This window comes from Rhinolophus ferrumequinum, chromosome 24 (genome assembly GCF_004115265.2).
Source record: "Rhinolophus ferrumequinum isolate MPI-CBG mRhiFer1 chromosome 24, mRhiFer1_v1.p, whole genome shotgun sequence".
NCBI classification, from domain to species: Eukaryota; Metazoa; Chordata; class Mammalia; order Chiroptera; family Rhinolophidae; genus Rhinolophus; species Rhinolophus ferrumequinum.
The window spans coordinates 891,150-917,443 of NC_046307.1; the positions used below are offsets into that span (position 1 = coordinate 891,150).

Genomic DNA, 26,294 nt, shown 5'->3' on the forward strand with positions numbered 1-26,294 from the left:
TCAAAACTTAGCCAGTCCATCTAATAGTCCATCTATTGATTGATATTTATGTATTACCAAAAAGTCATTATATAGAAAAAAAATAACGGATGTTTCATCAGTTATAGCATTTGTGTCCTTATTAGGAAGTTGGCATATCATTTAAAAGTTCCTTGGGAATTAAAATAAAATGAATGGGTTATTTGCCAATATGCCCAAAATGTAAAATCAGACACTATTTGTTCTTCTTTAGCAGAGGCAACTAATTATAGGTTAAACTACCTAGTATGTTGTGAACAAAGCTAAGGTACAAATTTACTTGATTTTTACTAATATTTGAACAAAATTCTATTTGCTATTGGAAAGAAAGACAATGGGCAACTAAACCTGATGCATTTCTTCTTTTAATGGCAGGCTCATCTTCTCCTCTCAGAAAAGCCAATATCAAAAACTATTGATTTTTGAACTGCTACTACAAGTAAAATCCAAAATACATGGAAAATCTCAAAAACGTGTAGAAGGTGAAATTGAAGTAAATATCAGGCTAGCAAAGGGTCTCTTCACTGGTCTTATATTTTTAGTTTATTGAGTGGATGACACTTTAAAACTAAAACAAATAATTAGGAATGCGAATACTGGCATTTGAAATTTGGAGAGCATGGTTGGAATTGGATATTTTAGGTCAAATATTTGTAGATGCTTATTTCCCCACCATCTCTATGTCCTCCAACTTTACAAACAAAAAGATGTAGAATACTTTATATCATTATGTCAATTTATATGGCTTCACACAAACCACAGAGATGCCATGTCTAAGAGTTTCCCAAGACAATAGAGTAAAAGGGTATCATTCTAAACTCTGGGCAGAAATGAATGTTTTATGAACTGTTGAGAGAGACTTCCCCAGAGGGCATTGTTCTGTGCCATCTTTGTCACTGAAAGATGATGAGGCATGAGGTTCTAGTGGGGAAGCACAAGTTCATAATCATGCTCAGGGGTGCAGGAAGAAGGCCTAGTAACACAAGTTGTCCTGAGGAGGGCGTATTCTGTTTCCGACCCTTCTTTAAAGGATCTCACTCTCTTTGTACAAGAGTCGATGTTCTCATAACCATTGTCATTGGAGTTCAAGGAGGGCCTCCGATAGGAGCTGTGACTGATGACAGTGTAGCACACCTCTTCAGAACCACTGCCACTCTCATTTTCCTGCTAAGCACAAAGAAGAAAGAAATTAAGGATCCATAATCATCCATCAAATTTGAACTCAGTGCTGCAATCCTCCTTTCTTCTTTTGTGATGGTGATCTTACACCACAAGTACCCAAAGTCCTTTCTTCAAACCCTGGTGTCTTAAAAACCCCATTTAAGCAACACGAACTATGCTCTAAGTTACTATTCATTCTGCTTTTATTTCACCTCATATAATAAAAGAGGAAAGAAAGATACTCTTCTCCTTCTGAATATCTAGAGGAAAGCAGTTGTACAGTTTAGGTCACACATATTGGGACCGAATATAAGCAACAATTAGAACTCAATAAGTAATTAATCAAATTACATAACTATAAATTTTATAAGATAAAATATAATTAGTAAAATTTAGAGTTTAAATTGCAGCAACATGGATGGATCTTGAGATTATTATGCTAAGCAAAATAAGTCAGACAGAAAAAGTAGAGAACCATATAATTTCACTGACACGTGGTATATAAAACTGAAACCAACAAAGGAACAAGACAAACAAATGAAGAAACAAAAACTCATAGACACAGACAACAGTTTAGTGGTTACCAGAGGGTAAGGGTTGAGGGGGGTGGTAGATGAGGGTAAAAGGGATGAAATATATGGTGATTAAATAAATTTTCAATTGGATACACCATGAAAGAAAAATTTAAATACAACATAATAATTAAATCAATAAAATGTTTGTGATGTAGTATTAAAAAGAATAAATGTTTTTCATATGTTTGTTGATATCCACCAGGTTTGTAAATATAAATGCTAATTCATGGGCATAGGATTGTAAAGAAATGTGGAAAGCTAAATAAATTGATGTTTCATGATGGTCAGATTATAAGTATATATTTATTTGATTTCATTTATTTTTGTTATAATAATTTTGAAAATTAAAATAATAGACTTCAGTGAAATTGGGACAAGAAGTTTCCAATCTAAATTAAAAAGTTAAAAATATTTTTTAATTTTTATTTATTTCTATTTATGCATTAAAATTCCAAGATTATGATTCAAAATATGGAAAACATTGATCAATGCATTCAGAAATTGCAAGTAAAGGAAGACCTACAGCTATGTTTATAAAGTCATCTGTATTTTGACATTTATCAGACAAATGTAATATTTTTTATTACCTGATTAGAAGTGGATGAAACTTCTTTACCTAGAGGATGAAAACAAACAAACAAACAAAAATCTAAGAGTTTTAGACCATTACAGTTTGGAGATATATATATATATTAACCTGAATCCCAACCTCCAATAAGTATCTCTTGTCAGTTAAGCTGCCCCTCTGGTCTTGGATAATGAGGGTTTTCCTTCCTTGATTGACAGCAGAGACTCTGTTTCATTGCCTTTTCCAGCTTCCGGAGGTTGTCCTCATTCCTTGAATCATGGCTGCCTCTATCTTCAATGCCAGCAACATAACACCAGCAATGGCTGTTGGGATTTTTCACTGTTACATCACTATGACAGTCTCTTGTGCTTCTGTCTTCCACCTTTTAAGGACCCTTGTGTTCCCACTGTGCTCACCTGGGCAATCCAGGATGCTCTCCCCACCTCAAGATCCTTATCTTAGTCATATCTGCAAGTCCCTGTTGTCATTTTTTTTTTAAAAAAAAAAAAGCAAGTTCAAACTTGGATATCATTGGGGGTTTTTATTCTGTCTACCACACATGTGTTCCTTGTTATAAAAAAAATACAGGAAAATATCTGAAGATTTAGGAGTATACGAATGTTAAAGTGAGTATACTAATGTACCCTGTTATCCTTTCCCCAAGTCCATGAAATAATACATTGGTGAGCATCACATTGTTTTCTGAAATGCGAATTTAACTTGCTGTTTGTTTTTTGGTAAATCTAGTAGTCCTACTATTATTTGTAGACTGCAATGTCTTCTCTGCCATTCAACCCAATACGTTTATCTGTAGTCACCTGAATGGAAGAGGCCAGCCTAAGTGACTGCTCCAACAGACCATTATGAAAAGAATGAGGAATGTAAAGACTGGTCTGTGATCTGATAGCTTCTGGAGAATATAAACAGAGGAAATGGTACAATCATGACTTTAAATTTGTGATTCAAGAGCTAAAGCATTGTGCTAATAAATAGATATTGATTTTTCAATGTCATTTTCACAACCACAATCTGAAGTTGTAGCATTTTTTTTTTTAATTTTAAGACTGTTTTCCATATGGAGAAACCAAAATTTAAAGAATATAAGTAACTTGTCTCAAAGTTTATATATGATATATGACAAATAACTTGATAAAACTCACAAAGCAGAAATAACACAGACACTGATAATAATGCAATAAATTTAAAACTTATTAAAAATGTAAAACAATGCTTGGAATTAAAAACTGCTTAGATCCAAAAAGAAATAAAAAGCAAAGTAACAGAGTTCCAGTCAACATGGTGGGTAGAAAAATGCTCTGCTTGCCTCCTCCCATGATCACATCAAAATTACAACTAAACTACAGAACAACGATCATTGAGAATCACCGAAAGTCTAGCTGAACAGAAGTCCTATAGCTAAGGATGTACAGAAGAAGCCACATAGAGAGGGGTAAGAGTTGCAGACATGGAATGGGCTGTTCCCAAACCCACGTGCAGTGGTCAAAATTTGGGAGGGATATCTTGGCTGCAGACATCCACCCCCTGAGGGGTGAGGGGTCCTAGCCCCACACCAGGCTCCCCAGTACAGAATTCCAGTGCCAGGGAGAGGAGCCCTCATAACTTCTGGCTATGAAATCCAACAGAGACTGTGGCTGAGGTAGATGGAGGGCGGCTGGAGTCCCACGTGTTTCTTTTAAAGGGCCTATGCATGGACTTACTCACTAGCAGACTCACTCGCTCTGAACTCCAGTGCTGAGGCAACAGTTTGAAAAGTGCCAGGGACATAAGGGGAGGAACTGAGGTGTCTGACTTCAGAGAGGGGGCTAGAGAGGCAGCTTTCTCTCAGACAAAAATGGTAGCAGAAACCGTAGTTCCTTTTTTGAGCCCTCTCAAAAATTTTTTTTTGAGATGCAGGCAGCACCATATCTGAATATGCATCAACCTGGCTAACATATTTCGACCCACCCTGGTGATTACCTGAGACCCTGCCCCACTCAACTTGCAGGCCCACTCAAGCCACTTCCAGTGACTTTTCCATACAATGGCCTGTCTTGTCTCATGCTGCATACTTTCCTAAAAACTCTCAAAGGTTCACAAATATGCAGTGTCTGGTTTTGGCATGCTCTGTACCTCTTGCTAAGCAACTTCAAGCCTGGCTCTAGTAGCAGCTGGACTCAGTTCCCAGCTTAAATTCTCCCAGGCACCTCCAAGCCCAGCACAAGTGGAAGACATCTGCGAATTGCTTTTTGGCTCATACCAAGTGGCCCCAGGAAGGGCACAGGTGGAGGCTAAACTTGGTGTGTGGCAAGCCCCTTGCAGGAAGCCCCAGGGCCAGCATTGCCAGTGGCTGGCTTTCAACTGTGGCAAAGCACCAGAGGAAGGCCACCTCCACAGACAACACACCCAAAGGGATGAATGGGCAGGCACCAGAGCCCTGCTCTGTAGGGTCAGCAGCTGCACAGCCTCTCCACTGTAATCATAGCCAGTACTCACAACCAATCAGCCTGAGGGTCAGTCCTCCTCATTGACCTACAAAGAGCAACCAAGGCTCAACTACAACAGGAGGGCACACACAATCCACACAAGGGACATACCTGTAGCTCCCAGTTCAGGTGACCAGGAAGACTGCACCACTGAGCCCCACAAGGCACCTACTACATAAGTCCACTCTACTAAGATTGGGACATAGCAGTTCCACCTAATACATACAAACACAGGGAGGCAAACACAGGGAGGCAGTGAAATAGGGAGACAAAGGAACATGTCCCAAATAAAAGAACAGAACAAAGCTACAAAAAATGAGCTAAACAAAATGAAAAAAGCAATCTACCCGATGCAGAGTTCAAAACACTGGTTATAAGGAAGCACAATGATCTCAGTGAGAACATCAACAAAGAGATAACAAACATAAAAATGGAAATAAAAAAACATAAAAAGAACTAGTTGGAAATGAAGAGTACAATAACTGAAATGAAGAATACATTAGAAGGAATTAACAGTAGATTAGATGAAACAGAGGGTCAAATCAGCAATTTGGAAGATAAGATAGCAGAAAACACCCACTCAGACAGCAAAAAGAAAAAAGAATCCAAAAAAATAAGGATAGTTTAAGGGGCCTCTGGGACAACATCAAATGTAATAACATTTGCATCACTGGGGTATCAGAAAGAGAAAACAGGCAGCAAGAGATTGAGAACCTATTTGAAAAAATAATGACTGAAAATTTCCTTAACCATATGAAGTAAATAGACACTCAAGGCTAGGAAGTACAGATTAACCCAAAGAGGCCCACACCAAGACACATCATAAATTAAAATGCCAATTTTGAAGCAAAGAGGGACTCTTAAAAGCAGCAAGAGAAACGCAGTTAATTAACTACAAGGGAGCTCCTATAAGACTGTCAGTTGATTTCTCCACAGAAACTTTGCAGGCCAAAAGGGATTGGCAGGAAATATTCAAAGTGATGAAAAGCAAGAACCTACAACCAAGATTACTCTATCCAGCAAAGCTATCATTTAGAATCAAAGAACAGAGAAAGAGCTTCTCAGACAAGAAAAAGCTAAAGGAGTTCATTGCCACCAAACCAGTATTACAAGGAATGTTAGAGGAACTTCTTTAAGAGGAAGAAGGAAAAGATAAAAAATATGAATACTAAAATGGCAATAACTACATCTCTATCAACAACTACTTTGAATGTAAATGGATTTAATGCTCCAATCAAAAGACATAGGGTGGTTGAATGAATAAGAAAAGAAGACCCTTACATATGCTGCTTACAAGAAATGCACTTCAGATCAAAAGATATGCAGAGACTGAAAGTAAAGAAATGGAAAAAGATATTTCATGAAAATGGAAACAAACAAACAAACAAACAAAAGTTGGGGTAGCAATATTTATACCAGACAAAATAGACTTTAAAACAAAGGCTATAACAAGAGACTAAGAAGGACCCAGTAATCCCACTTCTGTGTATTTATGCAAAGAAACCCAAAACACTACTTTGAAAAGAAATGTGCATACATATGTTTACTGCAGCATTATTTATAATAACCAAGATATGGAGGAAACATGGGTGTCCCTCAATGGACGAATGGATAAAGAAGAGGAGGTACATATATGCAATGGAATGTTAGCCATAAAAAGGGTGAGAACTTGCCATCTGCAACAACCTGGAAGGCCTAGAGGGTATTGTGCTGAGAGGAGTAAGTCAGACAGAGAAAGACAAATGCCATATGATTTCACTTATTAGTAGAATCTAGAAAAGAGGACAAATGAACAATCAAACCAGAAACAAGCTCATAGACACAGACACCATTTCGATGTGGAGGGAGAGGATTGGAAGGATTTATAAAGGGGGGAGGAGATTAAGAGTTACAAATTGGTAGTTAAAAAATAGTCATGGGGATTTAGAGTATAGCATAGGGAATATAGTCAGTAATATTAAAACGACTACGTGGTGTCAGATGGATATTGGATTCATCAGGGTGATCACCACACATGGTATATAAATGCTTAATCACTATATTGTACACCTAAAACTAATATAATATTGTATGTCAACTTTAATTGAGAAAAAAACATTTAAATGAAACAACAACAAGTATTTATGGAAACACATCCTGTGAATTTCACCAAAACTTGAAAACATGTATGAAATAGCTCTGTTGACCAACTGGGAGCATCATCACTTTGATTCTTTTAACCTGCTCTTGTAACTTGACCCAAATGTGATGTAAACAAAGAAATAAACTGACAGCAATATAGCCTCCCTAAGGAGATTAGGAAGTTATTTATTTGAATATTGAAAAGACGCAGAGGTGGTGATTTAATCACTTTCCCATTTAATTTCCCGTTTGGACCTGGACAAAAGGTGGCTGGGTCTTGGACATTTTTCAAATTTAACTAGATGGCAACTTCATTGTATTTACTGCTGCATAAGATCTGTTTATTTGACTAAATTCATACAATGGTAGATATCTAACATGAATTTGATTTTACATGGAGAGAACCCAGCACAGCTGCAATGGTGTATCTCAGGGTTTTATCAATTTCTGTCTCTCTGTCAAAATCTGCTTTGCAGGAACATTAATCATTCCATACATCCACAGCATATAACAATGATCTACTACATGGAAAACACAAGGCTGATCGGTCCTGGTGAATAGGAAAAAGTGGGTACCCGAAGCAACTTTAAACACATAGCATGTCTAAGAAAAACGAAGGTTCCTGCACCCCAGTGAAGTTTCTCGGGGGTTAATAGTCTGAATTATTTCAGAATAACCTCATCCAAATTAAGTTCCATCTCCTCTTCCTGTAAAAGCAGAACAATATTTGGTGAGTCTCTTAGAATTTAAGTAATCCACATATCAGTTGGAGTTGGGCTCAGGAACAGACACTCTGCTGTGCTAAAGGATTAATAAAACATAAAATTTGATTCCATAAAAATATTAATGAACTCTGGTAAAACTGATTAATCAAATAATAGGTGGAAAGTACATGAACTCTGTCTCTCTTTCTCACACACACACACACACACACACATACACACACAGAAATAATGTCAGAAATGAGCAAGAAGGCACCACTACAGATCCTACTAACACTAAATATCTATAAGAATAGTATTTTTGTGTTTTGTTTTGTGTTGTTTTTAGATTCCACATATAAATGAAACCATATGGTATTTGTCTTTTTCTGCCTGACTTATTTCACTTAGCATAGTACTCTCTAGGATCTAAACAAAACAAAACAAAACAAACAAAAACCAAAATAGACTAAGACCGTGTTCCCCCAAAATAAGACCTAGCCAGACAATCAACTCTAATTCGTCTTTTGGAGCAAAAATTAATATAAGACCCGGTCTTATTTTACTATAAGACCATGTCTATAATGTAATAACATAATAAAATATAATACCGGGTCTTGTATTAATTTTTGCTCCAAAAACTGCATTAGAGCTGATTGTACAGCTAGGTCTTATTTTCAGGGAAACATGGTAGAAACAGACCAAAGGGATGGTTACCAGAACTGAGGGGATGGGGGGATGGGTGAAAAGGGGAAGGGTAATATAGTCAATAATATTGTGATAAGTTTGCACGGTGACAGATGATTACTAGAATTAGTGAGGTGGTAACATTGTAAAGTATAAAAATGTCAAAGCATTATATTATAAACCTGAAATTAATAAAATCAACATAAGATTACATTCAACTACACTTAAATAAAAATAAAGAACAGTGAATTTTACCAAACATTCAAAGAAGAATTAATACCTATCCTTCTTAAACTATTCCAAAAAATTGAAGAGGTAGGAATGCTTCCGAACTCATTTTACTAGATCAGCATTTCCCTGATACCAAAACCAGACAAAGATCTTAAAGAAAAAAAGGAAGAAAGGAAAGGAAAGGAAAGGAAAGGAAAGGAAAGGAAAGGAAAGGAAAGGAAAGGAAAGGAAAGGAAAGGAAAGGAAAAGAAATTACAGGCTAATATCCCTGATGAACACATACAGAAATCCTCAACAGAATATTATCAAACCAAATTCAGCAATACATTAAAAAGATCATACATCATAATTAAGTGGGATTTCTTCCAAGAATGCAAGTTTGGTTCAATATCCTCAAATCAATTAATGTGATACACCACATAAAAAAAAATGAAGGATAAAAATCACATGATCAGGATGTCATAGGAATGGTGGAAGGGAGGTGGTCTTCTTGAGTTCTCCTCCGGAACTTACCTCAAATTGAACATCTATAACCCATCAAAGGACTCTCTGCTCATCACACAGAACAGCTAAGAGACTCGTAGGAGGATTACTTGAAGGTGGGCAAACTGGGCGCGCAGGGGAAGAGGGAAGGGAGCAGAGTGGAGATGCAGCCCGCATCTGTGGCTGCGGAGACGCAGGGGGTCCCAGGACAGAGACCACAAGAGCCAGGAAGTGGGCTCTTTCCCTGCGTCCCACAGCTGATCTCTCCCGCCGAGAGAGCAGCGGTATCCAGCCTTGGAGGCAGTAACCTCAGCTGAGACCTTCAGCTGGGTCCTAGGTCAGAAAAGATACCCTAGGTCAGAAAGGATACCTGGGCCCCTCCCCCCACTCTCCCAATCTTACCCCCGCCCTTCCAGAAACTCAAGCTGGCCCCTGAACTGAGGAGTAATGTCAGATTACAGAGGAGCCATAGTGCTCAGGATCTGGGAAGACCTGGCTGGCAGCTCTGACCCAGGGAAGAGGCTGGGAAGAGTGTGACACTGCTGGGCTGGGAGAGAGAAGACCCCTCCATCCCCAACCCCCACCTGTTCTGACCTGCCTAGGGCAGAGCAATTACAACAGCAGAGACACACCCAGGGGTCAGCAGCAGGCCACGGACTCAGCTTCAGGCTTTCAGCAGCTCAGAAATCTCCCGCCCTTCACACACAAACACACACACACAGAAGAAGTGCCCTAAGACTCAGGAGACCTGGGCACAGGGCTGGTTGTGTTACTCTCAGTGCGCATATGTACAGGCAAGAGCAGAAACTGCACTGACTTTGTAAAAACTACCATCCAGACCCAATAGCCCCACTCATCTAGAACTGCAGTCCCAGTGTCACTCTGGGCACCAGGTGACTGCCTCTGCCTGCACAAGACGCAGAGGACTCTTTGGTACAGCAGAGGACAACCTGGAAATTACTTGATGGGCTTAAGCCAAAACTGGCGCTGTTTTTCTTTGTTTTGTTTTGTTTTTGTATTTTTGATATTTTTGCCTGTGTTGAGTGTGAGTTATCAGTTGTTTTTACTGTGAGTGTATTTGGTTTTTTCTTTGTTATTGTTGTTGTTCTTCTTGTACTTGGTGATTTGCTTTGTTCTGAAATTGCCCTATACCAGGGCCCAGCTCAAGAGGCACAAGATTCAACACACCCAGAGGCCAACTTCAGACCAAAGCAGAGTACTACGGGGTTTGACCTACAAGTGACACACCCAGAGGGAATTCTCTACAGGCACAAGAGCCCATAGGGGCCAAGCCTCATTTGAGCGGTTAACCCTCACGCAGCAGAACATCCACTGTGGGCAGAGCCACGTCTCACAACTAGTCAGACTAGGAGTCAATCCCACCTACTGACAAGCCAAAAGCAATTAAAGATCAACTTTAATAGGACAATATACACAACACAAGGGTCACCTTTGGAGCACACGCACAGGAGAATAGGGAAGTGGTGCAAGTCAAATATAAAGGATACATACTACATAAGATAACCCAGCAAAAACCAAGAATCCTAGGGGATCTATTTAACATATCAAAGCAAACACAGAGAGTCAGCCAGAATGGGGAAACAAAGAAACGTGTCCCAAATAAAAGAGCAGAAGAAACCTCCAGAATTGGAACCAAATGAAATAGAGGTAACCAACCTATTAGAGACAAAGTTCAGAACACTGATGATAAGAATGTTTAAGGAGCTTAGTGACGACATAAAGAAGGATAAAGAAATCATAATGAACAACCAGTTAGAACTAAAGAATACAATAACTGAAATAAAGAACACACTTGAAGGAATTACCAGCAGGTTAGATGAGGCAGGGGGGATCGAATCAGCGACTTAGAAGACAAGTTAGCGGGGATCACACAAACAGAAGAACAAAAAGAAAAAAGAATAAAAACAATGAAGGTGGTTTAAGAGACCTCTGGGATAACATCAGGCACAACAACATGTGCATCACAGGAATACCAGAAGGTGAGAGAGGGAGCAAGGGATCGAGAACATATTTGAAGTTATAACGTCTGAAAATTTCCCTCACCTGGTGAAGGAAACCGACATAATTAATAATTAAGCCCAGGAAGTGCAGAGAGTTCCAACCAGGATAAACCCAAACAGGTCCACACCAAGACACATTATAGTTACAATGGCAAAGCTTAAAGACAAAGAGAGAATCCTAAAAGCAGCAAGAGAAAGACAGCGGGTTACATACAAGGGAACACCTATAAGACTATCAAATGACTTTTCTACAGAAAATTTGCAGGCCAAGAGGGAGTGGCAGGAGGTACTCAAAGTGATGGAAAACAAAGACCTACAACCTAGATGGCTTTATCCAGCAAGACTATCATTTAAAATTGAAGGAGAGATAAAGAGCTTCCCAGAAAAGAATAAGCTAAAAGAATTTATTACCACCAAGCGAGCATTACAGGAAATATTAAAAGGGCTTCCGTAAGCAGAAGAAAGATGAAAACAATCTAACTACAAATAAAAAAAAATGGCAACAGCTCTGTACCTATCAATAATCACTTTAAATGTAAATGGATTAAATGCTCCAATCAAAAGACATAGGGTGGCTGAGTGGATAAGAAAATTGAAATCATACCAATTGTCTCCTCTGACCACAATCTGGAAGAAATGGACAATTTCCTAGAAGCATACAACCTTCCAAGGCTAACTCAAGAAGAAACGGAAAACCTGAATAGACAGATTACCACCAAGGAAACTGAATCAGTAATCGACAAGCTCCCAACAAACAAAAGCTGTGGAAAAGATGGCTTTACAGGTGAATTTTAAAAAACATTCAAAAAATAATTATCACCTATTCTCCTCAAACTATTCCAAAAATCCCGAAGGAGGGAAGGCTCTTGTCATGCCGGGTGTCGTGCGGGGTGGCCTGCGGGGTGTCAGGCAGGGTATCCTGCCGACTACGCCAAGTGTCACACGGGGTGTCCGGTGGGGTCTCTGGTCCCGCTCCCCACACAAGAACGCAGGACATGGCTAGGCCAAAAAGGAACACCCACGGAGCCATAGGTAGGGAAGTCATACCACTATGGTCTCACTGGGTTTACACGACGTGCGACCTGCTGTCCGCTTTGCTGCCAACCGACCGACTCTCCTCCACTCTCCTTCAGTCTCCTCCTCTCTCCTCCTCTCTCCTCAACTTCCCTCCGTAGCCGCAGCAGTTATATTAGTGGCCAATGGCTCAATGGCTACAGCTGACGGCCAACCAGCCACAGCTGATGGCCATTTACTACCTGAGCCAGCACCTTTCCACATGAGGCCGAGAGCCTGGAAACTGCTTTCTGGGGCTCTGTCCCCACAGCTCTCAAACACTTTTTCTGAGGCCACTATCACCCTGATCCCAAAATCAGACAAAGACATTACAAAAAAAGAGAACTACAAGCCGATATTCCTAATGAACATAGATGCAAAAATCCTCAACAAAATATTAGCGAACAGAATTCAGCAATACATTACAAAGATCATACACCATGATCAAGTGGGATTCATTCTTGGTATGCAAGGTTGGTTCAACATCCGCAAATCAATTAATGTGATACAACACATTAACAAAATGAAAAATAAAAATCATATGATCATATCAATAGATGCAGAAAAAGCATTTGACAAAATCCAGCAGCCATTTATGATAAAAACTCTTAAGAAAGTGGGAATAGAGGGACCATACCTCAACATAATAAAGGCCATATATGATAAACCCACAGCTAACATCATAATCAATGGGGAAAAGCTAAAACCATTCCTTCCCCTTAACAAGGCAAGGTTACCCACTTTCTCCACTTTTATTCAACATGGTTCTGGAAGTTCTAGCCACAGCAATCAGACAAAAAAAAGAAATAAAAGGCATCCAAATTGGAAAGGAAAAAGTAAAACTGTCATTATTTGCAGATGACATACTATATAGAGAGAACCCTAAAGATTACACAAAAAAACTATTATAACTGATAAATGAACTCAGTAAAGTAACAGGATACAAAATCAATATTCAGGAATCAGTTCTATTTTTTTATACACCAATAATGAACTATCAGAAAGAGAAATTAAGAAATAATCCCATTTACAATTGCACCAAAAAGAATAAAATACGTAGGACTAAATTTATCAAGGAAGTGACGACCTGTACTCAGAAAACCATAAAACAATAAAGAAAGAAATTGAAAAAGATAAAAATAAATGTAAGTATGTACCTTGCTCACGGATAGGAAAATTAACATTAAAATGTCCATACTACCCAAAGCAATATACAGAATCAAAGCAATCCCTATCAAAATACCAATGGCATTTTTAACAGAACTAGAATAAATAATCCTAAAATTTCTATGGAATCACAAAAGACCCCACATAATCAAAGCAATCTTAAGAAAGAAGAATAAAGTTGAAGGTATCATGCTACCTGATATCAAACTATACTACAAAGCTATAGTAATCAAAACAGTATGGTACTGGTATAAAAACAGACACATAGATCAATGGAAGACAATAGAGAGCCCAGGAACAAACCCACACCTATATGGTCAATTAATCTATAACAAAGGAGGTAAGAATATACAATGGTGTAAAGACAGTCTGTTCACTAAGTGGTGTTGGGAAAATGACAGACATTGCTAAATAAATAAATAAAGTAGGCCACTTTCTTACACCATATACAAGAATAAATTGAAAATGGATTAAAGACTTAAATGTAAGATGTGAAATCATAAAACTCCTAGAAGAAAACATAGGCAGTAACATCACTCTTAGTAATATTTTTTTTTGGATATATCTCTTCACTTAAGGGAAACAAAAGAAAAAATAAACAAATGTGACTACAACAAACTAAAAAAAATTCTGTGCAGCAAAGGAAACTACCAATAAAACCAAAAGACAACCTATTGAATTGAAGACGATATTCTCCAATGGGACATACAATAAGGTGTTAATATCTAAAACATATAATAAACTCATTCAACTTAACACCAAAAAATCCAATTAAAAAAATCCTGAACAAGAACTCATAGACACAGACAATAGTTTAGTGGTTACCAGAGGGTAAGGGGAGGGGGTGAGAAATGAGGGTAAAGGGGATCAAATATATGGTGATGGAAGGAGAACTGACTCCAGGTGGTGAACACACAATGGGATTTATAGATGATGTAATAAAGAATCTGAAATCTATGTAATTTTACTAACAATTGTCACCCCAATAAATTTAAAAAAAAAAAAATCCTGAACAGACATTTCTCCAAAGAGGACATACAGATGGCCAATAGACACCTGAAAAGATGCTCAATGTCACTAATCATTAGGGAAATGCAAATTTAAACCACAGTGAGATACCACTCACTCTGGTCAGAATGGCCATCATCAATAAATCAACAAACAATAAGTGTTAGTGAGGATGTGGAGAAAAGGGATCTCTCATGCACTGTTGCTGGGATTGCAGATTGGTGCAGCCATTATGGAAGGCAGTGTGAGGGTCCTTTAAAAATTAAAAATAGAACTAACACATGACCCAGCACCTCTCAGAATTTATACAAAAAATCCAAAACACTAAATTGAAATGACATATGCATCCCTATGTTCACTGAAGCACTATTTACAATATAGCCAAGATATGGAAGCAGCCTAAGTGTTCATCAACAGATGAATAGATAAAGAAGGTGTGGTACATATACAATGGAATATTACTCAACCATAGAAAAGAATGAAATCTTACCATTTTTGACAACATGAATGGAGCTAGAGGGTATTATGCTGAGTGAAATAAGTCAGTCAGAGAAAGGCAAATACCATATGATTTTACTTATATGTGGAATCTATAAAGCAAAATTAATAAACAAACAAAACAGAAACATCTCATGCATACAGAGAACAAACTGATGATTGCAAGATGGGAGGGGATGGGGAGATTGGTGCAAAAGGTGAAGAAATTACAAAGTACAAATGGTCAGTTATAAAAACAGTCATGGGAATGTAAAGTACAGCATGGGGACTATAGTCAGTAATATTGTAATAAAACGAAGGTCTGACAATTAAGTTTGCAAACTTGTTGCAACGATGTTGCTAATCTTTTTTTGTATCAGAGGTGAGGACGGAAAAGGGGCCACCTATTAAACCTAACAAGGTGAGGAGACTGAAAATAACCACATAAGATGGCGTGAGCATAAAAAATTTCATAACTAAGTGGACCATGGCGGGAAGTTACATTTTTAGCTAAAAGCTTCCTGCATAAAGTTAATCTGTGCCTTTGAGTGGGCCTGTCTTTTGTCGTTTTGCACCTAAGATGACATCATTGGAACGTCAGTAATCGCTTTTTCTGGACCAGAGCAGGAAAGTACAGAATCCCTCATTATTATTCTTGTCCCTTGATCAACATCTCTATGTGAACTATTAACTATCCTGTACCACCTATGTGAAAGAAGTACCTGTCTCTCCAATTTACATTTATCCAATCCCAGAGATTTCCCCATTTTGCTTTCTCCCATCCCCTTAATCACCAATGGATTTCATGTAACTCTCCTCCTTTGGGTCTGTGTATAAAAAAAAAGCTGCAAAAGGCCATTTTCCGGAGCATTTTCTCAATCCATTGAGATTTTGCTTCCTGACAATTGTCGTCAGTTTGGCTCAAATAAACTCACAAGCTTTTTCTTAGGCTGGATGTTTTTTGCTATCAGAGGGATTATTCATTATGAATTTGTACCAATTGGACAAACAGTTAACAAAGTTTACTATTTGGAAGTACTGAAAAGGCTGCATGAAAAATTTAGACAATCTGAACTTTTTGCCAACAATTCATGGCTCTTGCATCACGACAATGCACCAGCTTACAAGACTGTCTGTGAGGGAGCTTTTAGCCAGTAAACAAATAACTGTATTGCAACGTCCTCCCTATTCACCTGATCTGGCCTCCAATGACTTCTTTCTTTATCTGAAGATAAAGGAAATATTGAAAGTAAGACATTTTGACGACATTCAGGACATCAAGGGTAATACGATGACAGCTGTGATGGCCACTCCAGAAAAAGAGTTCCAAAATTGCTTTGAAGGGCGGACTAGGCGCTGGCGTCAGTTCATAGCTTCCCAAGGGGAGGACTTCGAAGGTGACCGTAGTGGTATTCAGCAATGAGGTAGGTAGCACTTTTTCTAGTTCGCGAACTTAATCGTCCGACCTCATTTGTGTGGTGTCACATAGGGGAGATCACTTCATAAGTTATACAAATGTTTAATCACTATGTTGAGACCAGTATAATATTGTATGTCAACTGTAACTGAAAATTTTGACACATATAAATACATGTAAGAATATGAATAATTTTAAACTTAAGACCTTGAAATTTTAATAAAAAGACAGATTTAATGAGAAAAATATATGTTACAATGCTGACAAAATTGAACAGAAAATGTGAATACTTTACAACAACAAAAGCATTTGCATCTTCATGTAAAAAATTCCTCACAATAAATATCACCCTGGACCACCATAGCTTCACGAGAAAATTCTCCAAATATTAGAAGAGGAAATAAGATTAATCATACACAAACTCTTTAAGGGAGTAAAAAATTCCCAGGTTGGATCACTGAGGAGCACCAGTATTTTCTGTGTACTCAGGAAAGGGTAGTGTTAGATGGCAGAAAGGGAGTTGTAACCCAGGATGCAAACAATGGAGTGTGGTGTCAAGTGGAGGAAGGGAGATGTCAGGAGGGAGATATGGAGCGACATTTGTAAGTGCTAGAGATAAAGAGATCGAGATTAAGATTGAATATTGCGTTTGCAAGTCTGTAGTAACTACATTTGGGTAGAGGCATTCAACTTTTTGTTTCAACATGACCCATAGTTAGAAACACATTTTATGCCGTGGTTCAGTACAACCATATACATTAAATACAATCAAAAGAACTTTGTCATTGGAAAAGGACAAGAACTATATTATTTCACTCATATGTGATATATAAAACAAAAAGCAACAAGTGAACAAACAAACAAAAAGCTCATAGTCACAGACAACAGAAAAGTGGTTACCAGAGGACATGGGGGATAGAGGGTGGATGAAGAGGGTAAAGGGTGTCAAATATGTGGTGACGGAGGGACACTAGACTTTGGGTACTGAACACACAATGCAATACACAGACGATGTATTATAGAATTGTACACTTGAAACTTACATAATGTTATTAACCAGTGTTATCTCAATAAATTTAATTTAAAATAATTGTCTCATATGACAATTTTATGTGCAATACATTATGATGCTTTTTAAGTATGTTATGCTGTTTATGGTCATTATGATGTTGGTGAAATACATTTATTTCATAGCCCATCAAATACACTCAGTGGAGCTGAGAGATGATAGGGAAATGCAAAGTTCCAAATAATGTGGCTACACAATGCCTTGAAGAAGCTTGACTGTAAGGTGAGAAGACAGTTGAAGTAACAGCAATGAGAAAAAGTGAGTTTCCTTCATATTGGCCTGTCCCTAGCAACTGAACATTGTTATTCATAATTGTCCATTTTAAGTAATTACATCATTACTACACCTAGACACTATGTCAAACAAAGCAAACACATGAGAAAAAAAAATACACTTAACACCAGCTAACATTCAAAATGGCCCTTTTTTTTTCCAGCTGTGCATCAGTCACCTACGGAACTATTTTATTTTATTTAGTTATTATTTTTTTATTATTAGTTTCAGGTGTACAAAACAATGTAATAGTTAGACATTTCAACCCTTACAAAGTGATAACTTCCCTCCCCCAATCTATCGCCCCTCTGACATTGTATGTGTCCATTACAATTCCATTGACTCTATTCCCTATGCTGCACTCCACATCTCATGACTATATATATGTTGAATTATAGTTGACATATGATATTATTCAGCTTCAGCTTCAGGTGTACTGTGCAGTGGTCAAGCATCTACACTGTCCATGAAGTCGTCTCCCTAATAAGACATGTGCCCATCTGACACCCTACAAAATCTTTACAACATTATTGATTATATTCCCCAAACTGTTTTTCATATCTTCGTGGCAATATTGTAGTTACAAATTTATGCTTTCTAATCTTTTCCCTCGTCCCACCCCCTCCCATCTAGCAACAATCAGCTTTTCCTCTATATCTATGAGACTATTTCTATTTACTTTGCTCATTTATTCAGTTCTTTAGAGTCCACATATAAGTGAGATCATATGGTATTTGTCTTTCTCTGACTGACTTATTTCACTTAGCATAATGTCCTCTAGGTCCATCCATATCGTTGCAAATGGTAAGATTTCAGTCTCTTTTGTAGCCAAGTAGTAGTCCATTGTTTAAGTGTACCACAGTTTCTTAATCCAGTCATCTACCAATAGGCATTTCCATTGTTTCCAAGTCTTGGCTATGGTAAATAGTGCTGCAATAAACATAGGGGTGCATATACAAAATGGCCCTATTTAAAATAACAATATAGAAATTAAAATCAGTAGGATTTTGATTAATTGCTTCAATAGAAGTTTGTGACGTGTTGCTTGAAATAAATTGTATATAGATACTGCTGTAATACAAAGAATAATATCCTTTTTGTGAGACAAAAAAATGAAGGCTAAGACATCTCTATAAGGACTCCAAACAAAATTTCCTCCCATCCTAACAGAGTATCAGAATCTCAGCTAATTTGGATGTTTAAATTTACAACTTCCCTAGTATAAAAAATATTATCAAGCAATGACTTACTTTTCTTATCTTGACCTTGATTTTGTCTCTCAACTGTAGTCATTTCCTGCCTACAAAGAAAAGAGATTACATGAGAAACTCCAGCTATCTGAAGCTGAAATTGCACTTGAAATAAATGCTTCATTGCTCTTAACCTAGATTGACAATGCGAAAGATAAATAAAAGTTTGCTTACCCTAGTTTTTTTTCTGTAAAACCATGAAATATAGCTGATAACACTGTATTATATAATTGAAATTGGCTAAGAGAATAGAACTTAAATGCTCTTACCAAATCAAACAAGCAAAAAGATAAATATGGGAGGTGATAGGTGTGTTAATTAACTCAGTGGGGTGGGACTCTTTCACAATTTATACATATATCAAATTATGATGTATATAGTTTAGTGGTTACCAGAGGGTAAGGGGGGTAGGGGGTGGGAGATGAGGGTAAGGGGGATCAGATATATGGTGATGGAAGGAGAACTGACTCCAGGTGGTGAACACACAATGGGATTTATAGATGATGTGATACAGAATTGTACACCTGAAATCTATGTAACTTTACTAACAATTGTCACCCCAATAAATTAAAAAAAAATTATGATGTATACTTAAAATGTCTTACAATTTTATTTTGAATTATATTTTAATAAAGCAGGAAAAAAACCACTAAATCAAGGGAAATAATTTAACAAATGGAAAATAAAACCCCTTATTGTATGAAATTTAAGGAATTACTAGATTATCAGACTATATTTATTACAACATGTATGAACTATATATGTGCAATATAGTGAAATATGGATATATTCAAGGGAGAAGATTGAAAGTGAATTTATTTCTCTGCTGTTCTTGGTGAGGGAGTATATATCTTAAAGGTAAATGAGAAGGTCTTAGGAATTCTAAATACAAATTTACAATGACAGATATTAAGTGTGAGCTGGTGATGAGAGAAATAGAGATGATTTCTACAGGGACACAATTCCACACGCAACAGAGGGGGCTAAAAAGGGATGGAGTTGCCAGCACAGTACATTTTGTTCTTCTGTCTCCCAAACTACTAAACTTGACAGGAATATAGAGGATACCACCTGTAATGACCTTCCCACCTCAAAGTCGGTAATACACACAGAACAGGAATGTTCCCAGAGCACAGGGAAGAGAACATTTGGTGAGGAAGCAGTCTGAGACAACATCAAAATCAATCCTGAATCTCAGCTTTTTTCTTTTCTGCACTGTCCCCAAACAAATGCACAAAGATTCACACACACCATTTTATCTCACAAATGACCTGCTTCCACTTAAAGCAGCAAGCACAAAGTTGCAAACATGAACTGGATATCAAAAATAATGCACAAAAATGAAGAAACAACATATTAAAGGCAGATAAGGCAATAATTATATTTTTAGTTATTGTTAATAATAATAATACATGGAGAGGGAAAGTGGGCTAGCATAAATCAGGAAAATAATAGAAAGAAATTATAAAATCTTTAGAGAAATTAAAACAGAATTAAAAGCATCAAAAGCTAATAGAAATTCTTCTCAAAATAAATTGGTAGTATGTAAAGCATGCTTGAAATGACAATTAAATGGCAGAAAATAAGGAGGTAGAGTGGTTAGAGAAAGGATGATAATTATGGGGAAAAAACAAGACCTAATGTGCACATAATTGTTATTCCTGGAGATAAGATCCAAACAAATGAAACAAAAGTATCTAATGATATAATAAAAGAAAACTCCTGAAATAAAGACTTGTATCTCAAAATTGCTTTTACCAAAAAACAAAATAACAATAACAAAAAAAAACCCCACAAATCACATGGAACACCAAGATATGCAATGCTTCTGAACTTTAAGAATAAATAATGAATTCTAGAACACCCATTGCAAAAGCATAAATGTAAAACCAAGAGATCAATAAGATGAGCTTAAGGTGGGCCAGACTCCATACCTGGAGACACACTCACAAAGTTGTGAGGAAAAGAGGATGATCCCAGAACTACATGACCCTCCAAGGAAAGAAAACATATTGTCAAATATCTTAGTACTCAGAGGCTATAAAACCTATGAGTTCTTTAGTGGAAAAAAAAAAAGAAAAAGAAAACAAACGATGAATGTAAAACCACATGTGAACTTTGTAAAATGAAAAGTCATATTGCAAAAGGGTTGGTGAATGATGAGTCCAGCTAGCTCAGCCAGCTGTCTGTGGTTCTGAGGGTCTGGCCATGAATACAAGCCTGTCTAAGTCCAGGTTATGAATTACTACCACCTACTGCTAATTGTCTGCTCTCTGTTTTAAATACAGTGGGACAGTTTTGAGTCCTGTGCCTCACTGTAACTTCCAGAGAGTGAAAATCTCTTTCGGTTTTCTTTTTAAAGCTTTTTTCTTTTAATTGACCTGTGTTATAGACTAAATGATGCCCCCCCCAAAAAGAAAATTGATATGGTGAATTCCACCCCCCCACACTCCCACCATGGACCCCAAAATGACACTGTTGTATTTGGAGGCAGGGTCTTTACAGAGGTAATTTAGTTAAAATGAGGTCATTGAGTGGGCTCTAATCCAGTTCGAGTGGTGTCCTTACAAGAAGAGGACACTGGGACACAGACAGGTGCAGATGGAAGACAGTATGTAGACACAGGGAGAAGACAGGCACCTACAGGCCAAGGAGAGGGCACTCAGGAGAAACCACGCTGCTGACACCTTGATCTTGGACTTAGGGTCCCAGGACTGTAAGAAAATAAATTTCTGTTGTTTAAATCTCCCCGTTTGTGATACTTTGTTGTGGCAGCCTGAGCAAAGTAATACAACCTGATAGTGGAATTTGGACCAGACAACACTAAGTATTAACACTATACTCCCCCTCATCCTTCTCATTTGCCAAGGGAGGGCCCTGCCACTGCCTCACTTTCGCTCTCCCTTCCGCCACATGGGCCTTCTCATACCCCAGAAGATAAAGCCGTTAGCAAACCTCCCTTCTCTCATTTCAGAACTAGATCCAGATAGGAGATGGCATGACAAAGATGAAAACCCCAAACACCTATGACTGTCATAAATTGCTACCCACCAACATATTTAGAATCAATATGAAGCAAAGAAAAAGAAAATGTGAATATTAATGAAAACAAAATAGCAGTAAATTAATTTCTCACAGCCAATAACTAAAGGTAAGAAAAATGATGTAGACTATCTGAAATACATAATTAATTCTCTCTTTAATAGATTAATTTCAAAATTGTGATCCTTAAACAAAAATTTATATAGTAATTTTCAAAACCTATGGGGCATAATGAACATAATGCTAGTTCATACTTACGGAATGCTAGTTCCAGCCAGGAGCTGTGGTAATGAATAGGCATTGATTTTTTTTAACGTTATTTTCACAACCACAATCTAAAGTTGTAGTATTTAAAAATTCTAAGACCATTCTAAAAATTCTAAATCCATATGAAGAAACTAAAATTAAAAGGTATAAGTAACCTGTCTAAGTTGATACTTAATATATGACAAAGGACTTTGATGAAATCCACAAAGCAGAAATAACACATACTTATAACAAGGCAATAAAATTAGAACTTAATGTAAAAAATCTAAAACAATGCTTGAAATTAAAAACTACTCAGATACAAGAAGAAATAAAAAGCAAATAAAATATTGGATAATAACATTTCCTTTAACAAAATGTGGGGTACAGATAAAATATTTTTAAAGTAAATGTTATATTCTTACATACTCCCATTTCCAAACAGAAAGAAATTAAAAACACGAAAATTAAGTTTTTAATTCAAAACAGAATAGCATCAATTTCAAAAACTAAGGTAAGCAGAAGTAAGAATCCAATAAAGATAAAAGTAACAACACTGTGCCGTCCTGGAAAAAGCAAAACAGAAATCCGGCCAGTGGTTCAAGGGGCTGTAGGTGAGGGGAGAGGAAATGGAAATATTTTATATCTTGAGTGAAGGTGATGGTTACATGATTATATATGTTTTTCTAAACTTATCAAATTATTTACCTAAAAAGAGTGAATTTTACTGTACTATACCTCTACAAACCTAAATTGTTAAAAAGTTAAGTGACTTGAAAGAGCTTATATTATCATTTTGATAAATATATTTGAAGTCATGAGTTAAATGAATGATAGTCTAGTAAAATTAGATAACCAAAATTGACTCAAGAAGATGTAGATAACGTAACTTTATTCAAAGAGCATTATCCTGTCAAATTAGCCAAAAACAAAATTGAATCATTTCTAGCCCATATAAATCTTACATGTATTTCACTGAAATTAATTGGGATGGTCAAAATTGAGATTTTGGGATGGTTGAGATTTTCCTCCCCAAGCTGGTTAAAATTCTGTGTCTCACTCATAGAATTTGCTTGCATGGGGACACCCTAGACATGTAATTATTCTTCACTTAGTTATTGTTTCTTTGTAATAAAGACTTGCTTGTATTTGAAAATGTTGACACTTCAGTTCCTGTAACCGGGAAAAATTAGAGATTATCAGCTGATGAAGATCTCACTTTAGACATGATAAAGCTTGACTCCATACAGAGCTGACTCATGGCAGCCTGGAAAAAGGAACTTCGTTCAGTAACATCACCAGATGTTTGCTATAATTTAAAGGGGAGTTGCAAAGAGTCACACAGTCTAGGCACAGCCACTCCACTGTTTCTACCTTTTTCTTGGTGCAGAGAAAGTGTAGGTGGAACATAGGAAATGGCGGATTCCTGCAAACATCTTTTCATATCACCAACAAATACCTGGGTCCTCCCCTCAGCCCCCCACCCTTTCACACTGTGTAAAAGAAAAAGGTCTATCTCTGAGATAGAAACCCAGACCTTGAGATTAAATGATTAGGAAAGAGGCTGAATGCCAAGATATGAAACGCCCATGATTAACAAACAAGCATGGTGTTTCTGTTCATCTAAGCTGGGGCAAGCTATCAGTGTCCAGTTATCTGATGTTTTTCCACTGTTCTTTTTTTATTTTTTCCATTGAGCGTCTTGTAGGGGTTAGTCCACATGTAGTGGTTTGTGCCTTGAAAGCACATGGTAAACTAACTAATATCAGGTTACAAGTTGAGAGAAAAGCATGGCAAGTACAAGTAGCGAGCAGTGCAGGAAATCCACACGGCGTATTCGTACAGAGTGTAGTCAGGGGTCTTGCAGAGGAGAGTGAAAGCCTACATCTTCAGGGAGAGATGTCGGCGAGCACAAGCCCCGGAACTAGAAACCGTGTGCATGGCACAGCAGCATGTTCCAAGGCCCTGCAGTGAGGCTAAGTCTAGTGGCCTGAAGAACAGGAAATGAGAGCAGGATGCCTGGGGGCACTGTGCAAGAAGAGTGGGGAATGAGGCGGGGCAGCACACAGGGCTCAATCCCTAGAGGACTGCAGTCCCTGGTAAAGAGTTTGAACTTTATTCTGGATGCAACAGAGAACCATTAAAGGGTCTTAGGGAAAGGTATGATTACACTTACATTTTCTAAATGTTATTCTGGCTAAACATAAAGAATAAGTTGGAAGTATGGCCGCTACAAATAGCCAATGGAAAACAAACTTCTTTTATTTCATCTACACATTTATACATTTGCTTTATATAAACATTAAGAAACAAAGCAGGTACATTTATACAATGGAGTATTACTCAGCCATAAAAGAGAAAGAAATCTTACCATTTGCAACAATAGGGATGGACCTAGAGAACATTATGCTGAGTGAAATAAGTCAGACAGAGAAAGACAAATACCATATGATCCCACTTGTATGTGGACTCTAAAGAACTGAATAAATAAGCAAACTAAATAGAAATAGTCTCAGAGATGAAGAGGAAAAATTGATGGTTGCTTGTTGCGGGGGGGGGACTGGGGATGAGGGAGAAGGTGAGGGGATTAAAAAGCTCAAATTGGTATTCACAATATTGCCACAGGGATATGAATGACATTTTGAGGAATATAATCAATAATGTTGTAAAGATTTCGTAGGGTGTCAAATGGGCACTTCTCTTATTAGGGAGACTACTTCAAGGATGATGTAGGTGCCTGACCACTGTGCTATACACCTGAAGCTGAAGCTGAATAAAATTGAATGTCAACTATAATTTAGTTGACATTCAATTATATATATATGGTCATGGGATATGGAGTACAGCATAGGGAACAGAGTCAATGGAATTGTAACAGCTATATATGATGTCAGAGGGGTAGTAGCTTGGGTTATCAGTTTGTGAGGGGTGTAAATGTCTAACTATTACATTGTATTGTACACCTGAAACAAAAAAAGAAGAAAGAAAAGAAACAAAGCATGTGCACTAATACCTCATGTCTCGTTTCCATTGAGTCACCATCTCACCTTCTGCCAAGTCTTACAGGAAGTCACCAAAGAACTTTATCATTGTGACTCTAAGAAGTCTAAGATGTCCACTCTCACAGGACAGAAATTTGGGGCGTAAATTTCAGAGAAAAACACTTTTGTATGCTATGTTCTTACCGTTTCTGTTCCACATCTGGGTTTACCTTCCTGGACTTCTTTTGATTGTCTCTGAGGCAACTAAATGAAAACACATTAAAAACAAATAAATAAAAGAGGTTGTTACGTCCCTCCAAATGTTTTCACCCCCTTTTCTAACTTTCTCTATCACTAAGACAAAGCCTGCCATTTTTTTTCCAAACTTAATCTTTCCCTCAGAATTGACATGCAGTCACAGACATAAAATGCAATTCAGAAATTAACCACAGAGGGCAGGCTAACAATGGGATGAAATGCCTATAGCATTTGATTCTCTCAGGTTTGTATTTCTATAATCAGAAAATTTCCAGGGCTGAAATTTATCATAATCTATGTAAATTTCCCGAATCTCCAGAAGAGGTGGGTGGGGCCAAGCGAGTAGAAGGAGCCTAAGAACCTCAGGACAGGAAGGAAGGTGAGGCTTCCCCAGCAAGCCGAGGTGGGATCAGCAGCTCACCCACATCCATCCCATGGAGTATGGGACTGCTAGCCTTGGCTCTCAGAGCCAGAGCAAGCTTCTCCCAGCCCTGCTATTGGCCACCCGTGTACAATATAGGCTGCTGTGATCTTCAGCTACATTCAGGGAACTTTATGTTGTGCATAGTACTCTTGTGCTCTCCCATCAATTATCACCATCCTTGGGATAATCAAGCAGCAAGCACTTGTAAATGATGAAGTGAAGGCCAGAGAAATCAGTGCCTTTCATGCTTACACAGCAGTTAGCAACACACCCCAGCTTTCCACTACACCCGTTGTCCAATCATGGCATTTCTTTGAATGCTCTTTTCTCTCTATTATCACACCTCTTCCTGCTTGCATATAAAATATAGTCTCACACCTGTTTACTGCCAATATTCATTGTAGGCATTTCCTCAGTGTTGATGTTAAAAAATACAGAAACACTGTTAGACATTGACATATGTTAAAAGCAAAGTAAGTCAAATTTGCAGAGTAAGAGACCCTTTTCTTTTATAGGATGAGATCTGATATAGAGATTTCTAGACAATAGTCACAAGTACTCAAATTTGAATGTAATAATT

The 26,294-nt window shown here is 37.6% G+C and overlaps 1 protein-coding gene across 2 annotated transcripts in view; it reads right to left on the bottom strand.

The window, feature by feature from the left end:
• Positions 1–687: 687 nt before the first annotated feature.
• GCSAML (germinal center associated signaling and motility like) overlaps positions 688–26,294 on the bottom strand; it is a 35,584-nt gene continuing 9,977 nt past the window's right edge. Inside the window, exons 2-5 of one of the 2 annotated variants that reach the window (XM_033095832.1) lie at positions 25,237–25,296; positions 18,764–18,813; positions 2,342–2,370; positions 688–1,182 (exon numbers count right to left, since the gene is read on the bottom strand). In XM_033095832.1, coding sequence (XP_032951723.1) covers positions 940–1,182; positions 2,342–2,370; positions 18,764–18,813; positions 25,237–25,296 — 382 coding nt within the window. In that variant the 3' untranslated portion in view covers positions 688–939. Of the gene's footprint in view, positions 1,186–2,341; positions 2,371–18,763; positions 18,814–25,236; positions 25,297–26,294 lie in introns of both variants that reach the window. The other variant, XM_033095831.1, reaches the window with a different exon arrangement.